Raw genomic sequence first — 16260 nt, forward strand, 5'->3', positions numbered from 1 at the left:
AAAAAAAAAAAAAAAAAATATATATATATATATAAATGTAACATTATTTTTTAAATACGTACATTAAAAAATACCATCACACTGGGAATTAAAAACATCTGAAAAAATAAAAAGCTGTATATACTTAATTCTGTTAGTTAGCCCACTTCAAAATTGTCAACAAATGCTCTAGAAGGGGAATTGGGAATGCATTGGAAATCAGCTAAAGTTTTGTTCTTGTTTTGCTGCGCATAAAGATGGCCTGGTGCTTGACTCTGCAAGTTTTCCACGTCCCAGGTGCGACTGGGCCTGCTAGGGAAGAAAGCCGAGCGCCCAGGTGACAGGAGCCTCGGCGGTGACAGAAGGGCTCGAGCTCCCAGGGGAGCGGGGAAGGGGGGCTTCCTCCACCCTCCCCCTTCCGCCCCAGCCCAGCTCGCGCTCCCCATTACCTGTTCATCTTGTCCTTGTCATTCAAGCCATTTTTCCGGAGCAAAAGGATCTGCTGCACTTTGGCTACGTTACCCGAGCCGGCAGCTTTGTGGATCTTCCCGAGGTCTCTGTCTCGGATGTGGTACCCGGGCGGGGAGTAGGCGCTGTCCCCATGCTGACACGAGACGCCCGGGCCGCTCCTCCGCAGCCTGGTGAAGGAGCCCAAGGGCGACTCGCCCTTCTTACTAAAAATCTTCTTCATGGCAGAGGCTGTCGGCTTCAGAGACACCTCATCTCCTCGGCTTTTCTCCGCCTCGGAAGCCCAATACCAGCCAGTCCAGCGGGGTCTGGCCGCAAGCTCTAACGAGGAAACGCCGCGGTTTCCAATCTCTCCGAGTAACTAGGCAAGCAATGCCGCTAAGCACAAGTGCGCCTGCGCAGCTCAGAAAGCCGTGTTCCTGCGCCTGCGCAGAAGGCCAGGCGAGCAAAGGTGCTCAGTGCGCATGTACAAGGCCCAAGCCTCGCCAATCTCAGCGGTCCTTGATAATCAGCCTGGTGTTCCCGGCGAACACCGGTGGGGGTTGGCAGTTTAGGACATTTGAGGAAGGGACACGCTTGCCTGTGGGGAAGTAGTCTTTACACACAGCTGGGGCTAGAAAAGCATCGAGCTTTAGGATGCTGGAAGTCTCGTCCCTGGAGAAACTCTCTAAATCTTATCCCTAGGTTTAGTCCCCTTGCGTATCCCTCTGGGCCCCACGCTGGAATCCAACGAAAGTTAGCAGGTGCATCAACAAGGCTGTTAGCATGGTGTCAGAGATCGTGGCAATATGTGTCATCAAGTACAAACATAAGAGGAGAATCGAATGCACTTTCTTCAGAAGACATGAAAACGCATTTCTGCCGCCTTCCCTTTACATTTTCTTTACTTGAATATTATTATTTGCATTTATTTTCCAGGACTAAATCTTTAATCAATACACAACTTACTTTGGAGCATGGTGTAAAACAAGGACTTGTTTTGTAATGGCTATTCACTTGTCTCAATCCATGTTGTCTACGTCAAAATGTCACTTTATCTTACCTTCAATTATTGGGTATTTTGTTTGTGTTAGATCAGTGAGGGGTTACAAAACAATCATCAGTGATTTCAGGTAAACCGGTTCTGTCCCCTGTTAATGATTAAAGGACAAGTTAAAAGAAAATGCTAAAGAAGCATGACAAAGCTTAAAATAGCTGCTTTTTGGCTAAAGTTATTCCATTTTGGCATTTCACCCTTTTAGTTTGTTTCTGGTTTTTCATTCTCTTCCATTGAATGGCGGTCTGCTTCTTGAATCAAGAAGTTGTTTTAACTTCTTTAATTATAAAATATATTTTAATATTCCTTAGCAATTCCAAAGCTTCCCTCTTTATTCTCCCATTTCAGTAGTCCCTCAGCAGTGTTTGCCTATGTGTTATTAAGTGAATTTTTAATCACTATATCAAGTTTAAAAGAATTCTTAGTGAGATTATGTTTGTAATTGGGTTGAGAATTAATTTTAACCGAAAATCAATCTCTTGAATGAGTCTATCCAGACAAATGTTATGCCTCTCAATTTGTCTTTTTTATATGCCTCATTAGCTTTTGGTAATTTTTTTCCAAATGTGAATCCTGAACACTTTTTTTTTTTTTTTTTTAAGTTGGAATCTCACTTCGTTGCCCAGGCTGGAGTGCAATGGCACACTCATGGCCACCCCAGCATCAACCTGTCGACTTGCTGGGCTCAGGTGATCCTTCCACCTCAACCTTCCAAGTAGCTGGAACTACAGGTATACACTACCACGCCCGGCTAATTTTTTTTTTTAATTTGTTGTAGAGACGAGGTCTTGCCAAGTTGTCCGGGCTGGTCTCTAACCCTCTTGATATATTTGTACGTTGGCTTTTTCACTTTTTTATAGTTATTGTATATTTTCTTCATCATAATTTGTAAAAAGATTATTGTTTTAATATCTATGCATTCATTTGACAATCAGAATGAAAAACTTTTTCAGCTATAATTTTGTAAGAGAAGTAGTAGTTGACAATTTCTAGCAAGTACTTACAGAAGGCACAAAGTGGACAATAGAGATCTCACCAGAAAGAATATAAAAGAAGGTATGATGCCAATGAAAAACAACCAAGCAAAAATCAGACAGGATGGGCTGTTTTTGTTGAAGGGTAAAATAATTGCTAAACACTTATTAGTATATATTATAGTTGTTGTTTTTTTTCCTCAAATCCTATTAGCCACATTTTTCAGCAATGACTTAACTATGTAATAGGAAAATCTGTCTACGGCCATACCATCCTGATCTCGGGAACTAATAGGGAGATCTGTGTTTTTACTTTCCTCAAAATCTTATTTTGTGCCTTTGCTTTATCCACCCAAGTCTACACCCTACTCTTGTTTGTAATCATCGTGCTAACTTTCTGTGGTCTTATAATCTCCATTGTTGTGAAGCCTTTTGTGCTCCACACTTGTCCCCTATTCTTTTTTTTTTTAATTTTTAATTTTAAAATTGTAGGGTACAATTCAGGGTTAGGTATACAAATATTCATTGTGCAGATACCCTTGTTGACGAGGTGTGCCCCCCCTTCCCCAGGCAGATTCCCACTACCGCCAATCCCACCTCCCCACCCCCTGACACCCCTGTAGTTTCCCGCTACTGTCAATTCTATTCTTATTGTATTACAATAGTTGTTCAAGGTCCACTTATGAGTGAGAACATGTGATACTCAGTTCTTTGTTTCTGTGAAAGATCACTGAGTACTATAGACTCTAATTCCATCCAGGTTGCTGCAAAGTTCATGATTTTGTTCTTCTTTGTGGTTGTGTAGTTTCCATTGTGTATGTGTTCCACATTTTTTTAATCCAGTCTTCTTTTGATGGGCAGCATGGTTGGTTCCGTGTTCTTGCTATTGTGAATAATGCTGCAATAAACATATGTGTGCAGGTATCTTTTTTATAGAGTGATTTGAATTCTTCCAGGTATATTCCGAGTAGGGGGATTGCAGGATCATGTGGAAGGTCAATTTTTAGAACTTTTAGGAATCGCCACACTGTTTTCCACAGAGGCTGTACTAGTTTACACTCCCACCAACAGTGTAGAAGTCTTCCTTTTTCACCACATCCTCTCCAGCATCTGTTATTTTTTTGAGTTATTGATGATGGCCATTCTGACTGGAGTTAGGTGGTATCTCAGTGTAGTTTTAATTTGCATTTCTTTGATAACTAGTGAGGCTGAACATTTTTTCATATATCTGTTGTCTGCTCATATGTCTTCTTTTTTTTTTTTTTTTTTTTTGAGTTGGAGTCTCACTCTGTCGCCCAGACTGGAGTGCAGTGGCCACTCCTGGCCACCTCAGCCTCGACCTGCTGGGCTCCGGTGATCCTTCCACCTCAGCCTTCCGAGTAGCTGGAATTACAGGCATGCGCTACCACGCCCAGCTGATTTTTTGATTTATTGTAGAGATGAGGTCCTGCTGCCTAGGCGAGTCTCGAACCCACGGGCTCAGGCAATCCACTCATCTCAGCCTCCCAAAGGCACGGGATTACAGGCTGAGCCACCGAGCCCGGCTTCATATGTCTTCTTTTGAGAACTGTCTATTCATATCTTTTGCCCACTTTGTAATGGGGCTGTTTGTTTTTTTCTTTTCAGTACGTTTGAGTTCCTTGTAGATCCTAGATATTAGGCCTTTGTCAGATATACTGTTGGCAAATATTTTTTCCAAGTCTGTGGACTGTCTCCCTGCTCTCTTGATGGTTTCTTTGACTTTGCAGAAGCTTTTCAGTTTGATGAGGTCCCACTTGTCTATCTTATCTCTAATGGCATGAGCACTTCATGTTTTGATCAGGAATTGGTTGCCAGTTCCAACTTCCATAAGAGTGTCTCCTGCATTTTCTAAGGTTCTTATAGTTTGAGGTTTTACATTTAGGTCTCTGATCCATTTAGAGTTGATTTTTGTTAATGGGGATAGGTAGGGGTTCTGTTTCAATCTTCTGCAGATGGTCAGGCAGTTTTCCCAGTACCATTTACTGAACAGGTTCTCCTCTCCCCAGTGGTTGGTGGTGGAGGCTTTGTCGAAGATGAGTTGATTGAGAAATTGAGGCTTTGCTTCTAGAATCTCAATTCCATTCCATTGGTCTGTATGCCTGTTCTTGTACCAATACCAGGCTGTTTTGATTATTGTAGCTTTATAATAAAATTTAAAGTCTGGGAGTGTGATACCTCCTGTTTTTTGTTTTGTTTGTTTGTTTGTTTTGCTGAGGATTGTTTTGGCTATTCTTGGTCATTGATGTTTCCATATGAATTCCTGTATTGTTGTTTCTAGGTCTGAGGTGAATGTTGCTGGTAATTTGATGGGTATTGCCTTAAATCTGTAGATTGCCATAGATAGAATGGACATCTTAACAACAATGTTGATTCTTCCAATCCATGAGCATGGAATATTTTTCCACTTGTTTGTGTCATCTTTGATTTCTTTGAGCAGTGTTTTGTAGTTTTCATTGTAAAGGTCTTTCAGTCTCTGGTTAGGAAGATGCCAAGGTATTTAATTTTTTTGTGTGGCTATTGTGAATGGAATTGTGCTTTTTATTTGGGGTTCTGTGTGTCTATTATTGGTATATAGAAATGCAATTGTCTTTTGCACATTTATTTTATACCCTGAGATTTTGCCAAAGTCCTTTATCAGTGCAAGGAGGTTTTTGACAGATTCTCTTGGGTTTTCAAAGTATAGAATCATGTTGTCTGCAAAAAGGGATAATTTGGTTTCTTCTTTTCCTATTTGGATACCCCTGATCACCTTCTCTTCTCTGATTGCTCTAGTTAGGACTTCCAAAACTATGCTGAACAGGAGAGGTGAGAGTGGGCATCCTTGTCTTGTTCCAGTTTTCAGGGTAAATGTTTTCAATTTCTGTCTGTTTAGCAGGATGCTGGCTGTGGGTTTCTCATAGATGGCTCTTATTATTTTGAGATATGTTCCATCTAGCCTAGATGTTCAAGGGTTTTTATCAAGAAGGGGTGCTGGATTTTATCAAAAGCTTTTTCTGCATCTAATGATATAATCATGTGTTTTTTGTTTTTACATCTGTTGATGTATTTAATTATGTTTTTGGTCTTACGAATGTTGAACCAGCCTTGCATCCCAGGGATGAAGCCTACTTGGTCATGGTGGATGATTTTTGATATGTGTTGTTGAATCCGGTTGCTAGGATCTTGTTGAGAATTTTAGCATCTGTGTTCATCAAGGACATTACCTGTAGTTCTCTTTCTTTGTTGGATCTTTACCTGACTTGGGTATCAATGTGATGCTAACTTCATAAAATGATTTGGAAAGAGTTCCATCTTTCTCAATTGCCTGGGATACTTTCAGTAGGATTGGTATCATTTCCTCCTTGTATGTTTTGTAGATTTCTGCTGAAAAGCCATCTAGTCCAGGGCATTTTTTTTGTAGGTAGTTTTCTTATGACATAGTCAATATTCCCTACTCTTTGATTTCTGCCAGACTTAAAATAGAAGTGATCAATTTCCCTTGTCTCCTCCTTTTTCAATCTACAACTCATGTGTTTCAGTCTTTATACTCTTTCTTAGGAAGTCAAAATATGTTGACTCCATACTCAGTAGGAACTAGTTTAAACAGATACATGTATGCAAAAATTCCTTTTAATTACTTGATTTAATGATTAGTTCCAGTTGGTATAACTGGTATTGCTAGTGAAACAGACAAAAGCAGGCCCACAGCAGCTAATATAAAACCAGTTAACCCAAAATTACCAAGTGCCTACAACATTTATTAGCAATTTCAAGAATTCACCAAAATAAAATAGAAATCACCAATACACAAGGATCACAAAATAAAATTTGAAAGTTTCACAATCTTATAGCAAGACAAGCAAATATCATATAACTTAGTACTTATTCTTCAGAGGCCATTTAATGCCATTTTATTCTTTTTAGATTGAATAATTTGACAACATGTTGGAATTAGTGACTCACAAGCCCAGTGTCTGAACTTGCAACAGAAGTTGCTGCTACAATGCACCTACAGTGTCCTGGAGAGTCCAGGGTCCCTGCTGAGGAAGTGACTGGTTGCAGGACCAGTTTCTTTCTTAGAAAACAGTGAGCAAAAACAAACAAACAAACAACAACACTTCTCAGGCCTATCCAAATTAGCTAGATCAAATGGTTTTGGTATGGGAGATGGTTTCAACTATGATCACCAAGTATTTACCTCCTATTCTACCCCAGCTGGAAAGTTACCTTTTTGTTTTTGTTTTGTTTTTTCCTGAGGCAGAGTCTCACCCTGTGCCCAGATTGGAGTGCAGTGGCATGATCATGGCTCACCACAGCCCTGAACTCCTGAGCTCAAGCAATCCTCCCTACTCAGCCTCCTAAGTAACTGGGACTACAGGCCAGTGCCACCATAGCCAGCTAATTTTTTAAATTTTTTTGTAGAAACAGGGTCTCACTGTATTACCCAGGCTGGTCTCAAACACTTGGGTCTAAGATATCCTCCTGCCTTGGCCTTCTAAAGTGCTGAGATTACAGATGTGAACCATCACTCCCAGCCTGGAGATTTGTCTTGTCCCCATTAGCCTCCTCAGCATTCTCCAGGGTGGCCTATGAAACAAATAAAGCCTCTTTATAGTGACAGCAGAACAAGACTCTTGATATTTTCCAATGCAGCCTGGAATGAGTGTCAAAGACATTACCAGGCTATAGAGACACAGGAATCACACACCAGTCCTCTGTGAAAGTTGTAGAGATTTCGGTGACTCTAGTGTTTTTTGTGTGAACCAGAGCTACTCAAGAAGTTTATCTTAGGCCAACTCTGAGCTGCTGCATTTATTGGTCAAAGGCTATAGGGCTTCACAAATAGTTTCTTGGTCTCCATTGAAACCTGAGACCTCCCAATCCCAGATTTCTGCGGAAATTAATTTAAGATCCAGAGCAAACATCTGAAACTTTATCACTTGGAACTTTCATGCCTATTTAAGGCTAAAAGAATGCCCTGTTTCAGCTTTCCTATATTGTCATTTAATAGTTATGTTAATGAATTAATAATGTGTTAGGGAAATATTTGTTTTATAATGAAAAACAACTGAGCTAGGCTCAGTGGCTCATGCCTGTATTCCCAGCATTTTGGGAGGAGGAGGTGAGAGGATTACCTGAGTGCGGGGTTTGAGACCAGCCTGAGCAACATGGCAAGACCTCGTCTCTACAATAAATCAAAGAAAATCAGCTGGGCATGGTAGCACATACCTGTGGTTCCAGCTACTTGGAAGGCTGAGGTGGAAGGATCACCTGAGCCCAGCAAGTCGAGGCTGCAGTGACCATGAGCATGCCACTGCACTCCAGCCTGAGCAACAGCATGAGACTCCATTCAAAAAGAAAAAAAGAAAAAGAAAAACAACTGAGACAAGAATGCCTTAACAAATTCTTTTGCTAAAGGTAAATTTAGCTAAAGTTCTCCAGTTCCAATTCCAGCCTGTCACAAATCTTTTCTCCTTTTAAAAGTTACCAAGAAATTTATCAAATACTTTTCTACAACGGGTGCATTAGTTCTTTGTTACCAAGAAATTTATCAAATACTTTTCTACAACGGGTGCATTAGTTCTTTGAAATGTGTCTTCCCATGCATTCTACTTTATTAAGAAAAACAAAACTGCAAATAAAACATGATTAGAATATAAGGGCTTAAGTGTGTTGTGACTGATCTGGCTGTGACTACTGGGAGATGACCTGGGAGATTCGCAGTAAGGAGGCTATAACATGAAAACAGAAACATGTACTGGGATCCTACTTATCCCAGGCATTGTGAGAGTTGTATTTAGTGCCATGTTAAGGGGAATCACAGAGGGTCTATAAAACCATGCCAAGAGGAGGTGGTAAGTGAAGGAGAGATGTACAGGAAGAAGTGATATCAAAGTTAAAATTAAAGAATAAATAGGCATTACTGAGAGGGAGAAAATGAAGGGGGGAAACTGTGCATTCTAGAAAGAAGGAATAATGTATCAGCTAGGGTCCAAGCAGGGAGAAACCACTTAGTAATTTGAACAAGGAAAGTTTAATATAATGTATTATTAACTACAGAAACAGGGAGTGGTGGCTTACACCTGTAATCCCAGCTACTTGGGAGGCTAAAGTGGGAGGATTGCTAGGAGGCCAGGAGTTTGGGACCAGTCTGGCAACATGGCAAGACCCCATCTCTAAAAATTATTTATAATTAGCCAGGCATTGTGGTACATGACTGTAGTTTCAGCAACTCAGGAAGCTGAGGCAGGAGGATTGCTGGAGCCTAGCAGTTTGAGACCAGCCACGGTGATACAGTAAGAGCCTGTCTCGAAAAAAAAAATTAACTACAACAGTAGATCAACCATAAATTATAATACCCAAAACAGGAATAATTTAAAATAGGTGGTTCCTATTCAGATGTCATTAAAGAAGGCATGGGTACCAAGGTCAAAGCTGATCCACAGTCATCGAGCAAGCAGAATGTACCCTTCAGAGCAGAAGGGCGCATTCTGCTTCCCAGCAGAGCATTGCAAGGCTCGAGATTGGGGTGGACCAGGGCCATGGTGTTCATGTTAGAAGGGCTACTGCCTGGGTTTTAAGCTGCAATATGGCCAAGGAACTGCATGCTCTGGGAGTGCAAAACTAGGGCAGAGCACTTCTGGCATTTCATGCAAGGAGCAAGAAGAAGCCAAACAGTAGCACACCAGAACCTGGGCCAAGACCACACCTCAGTCTTTAGGCAAGCAAGAACTACCCACTGGGATGCAGATGAGATGATGCTGGTAGTCAGATGTACAGAGGAAGCCAGACGTATAGATGGAGTCAAACTTCTCTGCTACCCAGTAGGTGCAACCTCACCTCTTCCATCAACGTTTGAACCCCCTCTCAAGTTTTTGCTTTCTTGCACTTCCTTCTTCAGCCCTAGAGTACCCTTCAGGGTTCTCTTTCCAGCTTTATAACTACTGTCATATCATAGCTTAATAAATCTTTATATTAAACTTCCATTAATGTACGGTGTGGTTTCTGTCTTCTGGTCAGACCCATGATACAGAGGCCCTGGAGTTGCACTGTTTGGGTCTGTTTCCAAGAGACCCTAATGTGGAGAGCACAGTTGAACTATATAGCCTCCAGCTGTTACACTTTCATATATGTCATGGTACTTTTACCAAGGCCTTGCTTCTGCCTGCCTGCTTCCAGCCAATGACTGAATGCAGAAAAGATGCCAAACCAAGCCATTTAGGACTCCTCTACAAGTAATCCCTTAATGAAGACTCACCATCAGACCCCCAGGGGCCTGTACTCCAATTCTCCCATTAGGGCTTCCCTAAGATTTATACTGCAGCTTTTTCCTGCCATTGATACCATTAACATCATAATAATGTCTACTGGATTCTATGGCCAAAGTGGCAGGGCTTCTCAAGCACCGCTGGAATTTTTATCTGCCACAGGCCCACTCAAATCTTACATCCTTGCCAGCAAATGAATGGGCCTAAAGAGCACTCCTAAGTGTAGGGCAGGATATTTCAACCTTGACACTATTGACGTATTAGGTCAGATAATGTGGGAGAAGGTAGGAATTGGCCTGTGTATGATAGGGTGTTTAGCAACATTGCTGGTCTCTACTCACTATATACCAGTTGTGTCCATCAGAAATGTCTCCAAATGTTGCAAGATGTCCCCTGGAGAGCAGGTTTCCTCTTCTGCCCCTGCACATTGAGAATCACTAGTGTAAAATATACTGCTTCTAGAACCCAAAGAAGCCTACACTTGCTATGTTTCCTTCTCTGTGAAAAAGTATTCATGATGCAGCAATCTGTCTTTCACATTTGTCTTTCACTTTTGAGGGATTATCCTGACAGGCCCCCAACCACTGGATCACTGATGTGACAGTTCACGTGTCTTACCAAGGTCTCTAGCCACTTATTTCTCACCCTATTCAATTAGCATGATGTTACCAACACGAAAGATCAGTGTGATGTTCTGGGGATGTTAAGGCGATTCAGATTTTTTCAGAATATAACAGAAGGAGAAAGAGTTAATATGATCATGAGGCAAAACTATAAAGAACAATTTGTCCACACTATGTGAATGTGAACTGCTTCTGATCTTTTGCAATTGGAATAGAAAAAAATGCATTTGCCAAGTCAGTGGTCACACACCATGAACTGAGGCCTTTCTAATCTGTTGTAACAGCAGTATGATATCCAGGATGATAACTGTGACTGGGTTACTATTTGATTGAGTAGTCTCCAGACAACCTTCAATATTCTTCTAGTTGATGAAGGAGCCAGACTGGTGAATCAGACGGAAATATGATAGAGAGTCATCCCTGCTGGCTTTAGGTCTTGAGTGGTAGTGCTATCCTCACTACCTCCCTGGAATGCAATATTTTTTTTAAAATATATTTTCTTAACTGAGGGTTTGGAGACGATGTTAGAGATTTCCACTTGACTTTGACATTATGATACCTTTTGCCTCACAGGCAAAGTACCTCATAATGGGGGTTACTTCAACTGCCGTGTGCATGAATTCCAGTCATATACTCAAAGACTCAGGAAATGGGCACTGATGAGTGTACAGACTTTCTTAACCAGACTTTAAGTTTATTACCTGGTCCCCGAAGACCCCACTCCAACAGGCTATCTGTGACAATGTTTTGGTCCTCAGGTATCAGTCAACTCAGACCCTATGTCCAATAGTCCTTGAAATATCTAGGAATTTTCCTTTCCCCATTGTAGAGTCATGCAAGTAAATGACTTAAATCCCTTTAGAGAAAGACTAGGAGAATTATTATGGTATATATTTGTCATGGTATTGCAGGGTCCTTCCTCCTAGAGACTCATCTACTTCTTCAGTCAGTTGAGTCTGGATCTGAAAATTGGCAAAGAGATCGTGAATTTTCAGTCTTAAAATGTATTACTCTCATCCTTGTGCTCCATTTTTGCCTTTTTCTGGTTGTAGTATTAAGCAGCAACCCTGTTACTCAGTCATTTATTTTTCTCCCAGGGACACTCATGCTCTTTTAATCATCTTCACAACTCCCTTGGCTTCCCGTCCTACCTTACTGTGCATTACTGCTGGCCTTGGTGAGTACCTTGTGCTTCTCAGGAACATAATCCTCTGTTGGGTCTTCTGGCCTTATATAACATATTCATTCCAGCATGAACACTTCCACTGGCCTTTTTCTTCCTTTGTCACCTGTCAAGGTGTGACATAATAAAAAAAATTTGCTCTTTGTCCCCAGTTCCTGGCACAAAGCTCCTAAAACCCTTGACATTTCCTGAGTGACAGGGATGTCTTCTTTATAATGAGCACCTTTGACCATACTGAGTGTTTGCTAATGAGGTAACTTATTGAGGGGAGATAGATTCCTAGATAGATTCAGAAAGTAGGAGAGTCACCAGAGAAACCAACCATATGAATTAAAGGATGACCTTTCAGCCCTATTCCTCTCAGCCCAAATAATCTTCTAGGAGGGCAAAGGAACTGGAGACAGAGTTCAGTTACCTGGCCAAGGATTTAACCAATTATGCTTACATAATAAAATTCCATATAAAAATTCTGAAACATGAGGCTTAGTGAAAGCATCAGTGTACTCAGAGGGTGGCAAACCTGAAGAGGACACAGTGGCTTTGCTTCCACTCCCCCAGATCTGCTGCCCTATATCTCTCTCTCTCTGTCTTCACCTGGTTACTCATTCGTATCTTTATAATAAACCAGTAATCGTAAGTATAGCACTTTCTGGGGTTTTGAGTCATTTTAGCAAGTTATTGAAACTTAAGAAGAATTATGGAAACCCCCACATTTGTAGCCAAGTTGGACAAGTGGTTGCAGGTAGCCTCAGAAGCCAGGATTTGCAGCTGGTATCTTGTGGAATGGAGACCCTTGACTTGCAGTGTCTACGCTAACTCTGGGGAATGTCAGCATCAAATTGAAATGTTGGACACTCAACACTTGGGGTTGAAACTGTGTACAACACGGACATCTGCCACTGCTTTTTTCTAAGATTAAACCTAGCAGCATTTCCTCCATCCCCTGGGGCTCTTGCTAGTGTATTAAATCCTGGATCCCCATGTCCATGAATTCTTACTTATCCAAACTTACAATCCCACTTGATTAAGTGGCCTCCAAATTCAATTCCAGGGGTACTCACCCTGGCTAGAGCCTGTACATGCTAACTACTTCTCGTAGTTCCTTTGGTATATAATCTCGTTCTTTCCTTATGGTGCCGAGCACATCCTCAGTCTGTCATGTTGGGATGTAACCCAAATTATTAGCCTGGCAACCAGAGGAGGTGGACCTAGCTTCTGAGGGGGAACCTGTTGATATGTTGGGGAGAAGCCTCTGCAAATACTTCTAGCATGAAAAAGTGCTAGTAATTACTAAAGAACGTTGGTCCATCTCTGCAATCCATGAGAATTTAGAAGGTCTGCAGAATCAACATCATAAGGGGCATTTATCCTGATGTCCCCATCTCATCTGAGAACCCCTGTAGTATTCCTGTATACCTGTCTTGACTGAGCACTTAAACATCTCTGGAGCTCTGAAACTCTTATCAAAGCTCCAGTTTGCCATCCAGCTCTTCCTGCTCGTCTACAGTAAATGAAGATTTCCTTGTGAGTTCCAAAGCGGCCACTTACCTCTGACACAAACTTTACTCCTTGTTAATCTGTTTCGCATTATCCCACTGCAGAATGATCAACTTTGCAGTACCCAGACATACTTTTTATTTTTTATTTTTTTTTGAGTTGGAGTCTCACTCTGTCACCCAGACTGGAGTGCAGTGGCCGCTCCTGGCCACCGCAGCCTCGCCTGCTGGGCTCTGGCGATCCTTCCGCCTCAGCCTTCCGAGTAGCCGGAATTACAGGTATGCGCTACCATGCCTGGCTGATTTTTTGATTTATTGTAGAGATGAGGTCTTGCTGCCCGGGCGGGTCTCAAACCCGCGGGCTCAGGCAATCCACTCACCTCAGCCTCCCAAAGGCGCGGGATTACAGGCTGAGCCACCGAGCCAGGCATCCTTTTTAAATAGCTTTATTGAGATATAATTTAAATACAATTCACTCACATAAGGCACATAAGGTGTACAGTTCAGTGGTTTTAGTATATTTACAGAATTGTGCAACTATCACAATTTTAGAATGTTTTCATCATTCCAAAAGGGAACCCCATATCCATTAGCAACCACTTTTCATTTCCTTCCGACCTCCCAGCCTTAGCCAATTATTAACCCACTTTCTGTCTAAATAGATTTACCTATTCTGGACATTTCATATAAATGAAACCATACATTACATAGTCCTTTGTGACAGACTTCCTTCACTTAGCCTATTTTCAGGTTTCATTCACTGTATTTGTTTCCTAGGGCTGTGCAACAGATGACCACAAGTGTGGTGGCTTAAAACAAACAAACAAACCAGAAATGTATTTTCACAGTTCTGGAGGCCAGTTTTCTGAAATCATGGTGTCAGTAGGGCTGTGCTTTGTCCAAAGGCTCAGGGAGAATTCTTCCTTGCCTCTTCCACCTTCTCGTGGCTACAAGCATTCCTCGGCATGTGGCCGCATAGGTCTACTCTCTACCTCTCTCTTCACATGGCACTCTCTTCTCTTGTTTCCTCCTCTGTGTGTCTCTTATAAGGACACATGTCATTGGATTTAAAGCCCAGTGAGATCATCCAGGATGATCTGATCTAGAGATCCTTAAGGACATCAACTTATCTTTTTGGAGGACACCTTTCCACCTACTACATCCATATTGTAGCCTGTACCAGTGCTTCATTCATATTATGACTGAATAATATTCAATTTCAAGGACATGCCACATTTTGTTTATCTATTTTTGCAGTTGGTAGACTCCACTTTTTGGCTATTATGAACAATGTGGCTATGAACATTTGTCTAGAACACACGTTTTCATTCCTCTTATATATAACTAGGAGTGAATCCACCATCTTTAAGTTCCTTCCATTTCTTTTAAATTCCCTCCAGCAGGGATTTGTACAAGGTCACCACCAGTGAAATTTTTAGCAACTGAGCCATCACTTTGTGCTAAAGAATATTTGTGTCCCATCTGCCATTCACAATAGTGTTCTATTTGTTTGTTGGCTGTAAGGTAGTTTCAAAACCTGTTTTTCAGACCACTCCTTGCACCACTTGTGTTAGTTGAGTCCTCAAAGGAGAAGCTTGATAGAATTTGATGTGCAAGAGAGATTTGCTGGGGGAAATGCCCATGAAGGAAAAAAGGGGAATGTAATAGGCAGAATAACAGTCCCCCAAAAGACACTCACATCCTAACCCCTGGAAACTGAATATGTTACGTCCAAAGGATATTAAGGTTGCAGGTGGAATTAACCAAGGAAGCTAACTAGGAGAGGCTAACATCAGGAGATTGTCCTGGATGTTCAAGGTGGGTCCAATGTAATTATAAAGGAAGAGAAAAATATCTCTTATAGCCTCCAGAAAGGAAGGCAGCCCCACTAACACTTAGATTTTAGCCCAGTTAGAGCCATTTCACATCTCTTACCTCCCAAATTGTAAAGTAAATTTGTGTTGTTTTAAGCCACTAACTTTATGGCAATTTATTACATCAGTAGGGCAACCACTACAGAAAGAACAGAGAAAACTGTCAGGCTGCAATACAAATCTAAACCTTGTAAGGAATGAGGGAGCAAGAAAGGATTGAGAAAAAGTAATTCTGCAGCACAGTTCTAAAAATGTTTCTAGCCAGGCCCGTGGGGAGTCATGGAGCCAGAATTACCCATTAAAGAAATCCTGCCTCTTACAGGAATAGACCTGAATTAGAATCCCATTTCATGCTAGTCAATGGTTTACTTTCATGTTTCTCCTCTAAAGAATGTGGGCCAAGGCCATGTCCCTGACCCTTCACATTGGAAGAGGGTGGAGCATTGGAGGTCTATACTTGAAGCATACTTTAGCCCTTCCCGGAAGGGGTTTTTTTTTGAGTCGGAGTCTCACTGTCACCCAGACAGGAGTGCAGTGACACGCTCATGGCCACCACAGCCTCAACCTGCTGGGCTCAGGTGATATTTCCACCTCAGCCTTCCAAACAGCTGGAACCACAGGCACATGTCACCACGCCAAGTTAATTTTTTTTTAATTGTAGAGACGAGGTCTCACCAACTTGCCCAGGCTGGTCTCAAACCCTTGGGCTCAGGCAATCCTCTCACCTCCACCTCTCAAAGTACTGGGATTACAGGCGTGAGCCACCACACTTGACACCCCTCAAATGGATGTTCTCTTTTATAGTCAGCTATCCCATGCACTTCCTATCTTTGACAGAAAAATGAGTGTACATTTTTACTTTATAAAATCTTAAGCCTCTTACTTGTTTATGAATCTGTACCAACCATAGAATCTGAGTTTTATAGGAAGCTGGTGCCCAGAGAGTATGGTTATATGACAAAGTCTGACAATTAAGTTCACAAACTTGCCTCCCTGTGCTTACGTTGGCAGCACTGTAAAAACAACTAGTTAAAATTTCATAACCTTGGTGTATCAGTGTCTCACAGTTGTGTTCGTGTTGACATGTAGCAGTGTCTTGCTGAGTGTCATTCATTATTGTTGTTGCATGTTTTTGTGTGCTATCGCAAATATGTTGGAGCTTGAATTAGAGTAACGAGCAAACATTAAATTTGCTAAGCTTGGCAAGAGAGGAAGTCAGGGACACTTTCATCCAAGTTTATAGGGATGATGCCATTAAGTAAACAGCAGTGTACAAATGGATTAAACATTTTTCTGAGGGGAGAGAAAGTGTCACTGATGAAGAGAGATCAGGATGGCCAGTAACAAGCAGAACTGACA

The 16260-nt window shown here is 41.6% G+C and overlaps 1 protein-coding gene across 2 annotated transcripts in view; it reads right to left on the reverse strand.

Moving 5' to 3' along the window:
* ANKRD26 (ankyrin repeat domain 26) overlaps window positions 1–828 on the reverse strand; it is a 92248-nt gene extending 91420 nt beyond the window's left edge. The window contains exon 1 of one of the 2 annotated variants that reach the window (XM_008064538.2): window positions 429–828. In XM_008064538.2, the coding sequence (XP_008062729.1) occupies window positions 429–670 (242 nt within the window). In that variant the 5' untranslated portion in view covers window positions 671–828. The remainder of the gene's footprint in view (window positions 1–428) is intronic. The other variant, XM_021715790.1, reaches the window with a different exon arrangement.
* Between the last annotated feature and the right edge of the window lie 15432 nt (window positions 829–16260).

The sequence above is a fragment of the Carlito syrichta genome, unplaced genomic scaffold (assembly GCF_000164805.1).
Source record: "Carlito syrichta isolate Samal-C Ts95f unplaced genomic scaffold, Tarsius_syrichta-2.0.1 Scaffold307674, whole genome shotgun sequence".
Lineage (NCBI taxonomy): Eukaryota > Metazoa > Chordata > Mammalia > Primates > Tarsiidae > Carlito > Carlito syrichta.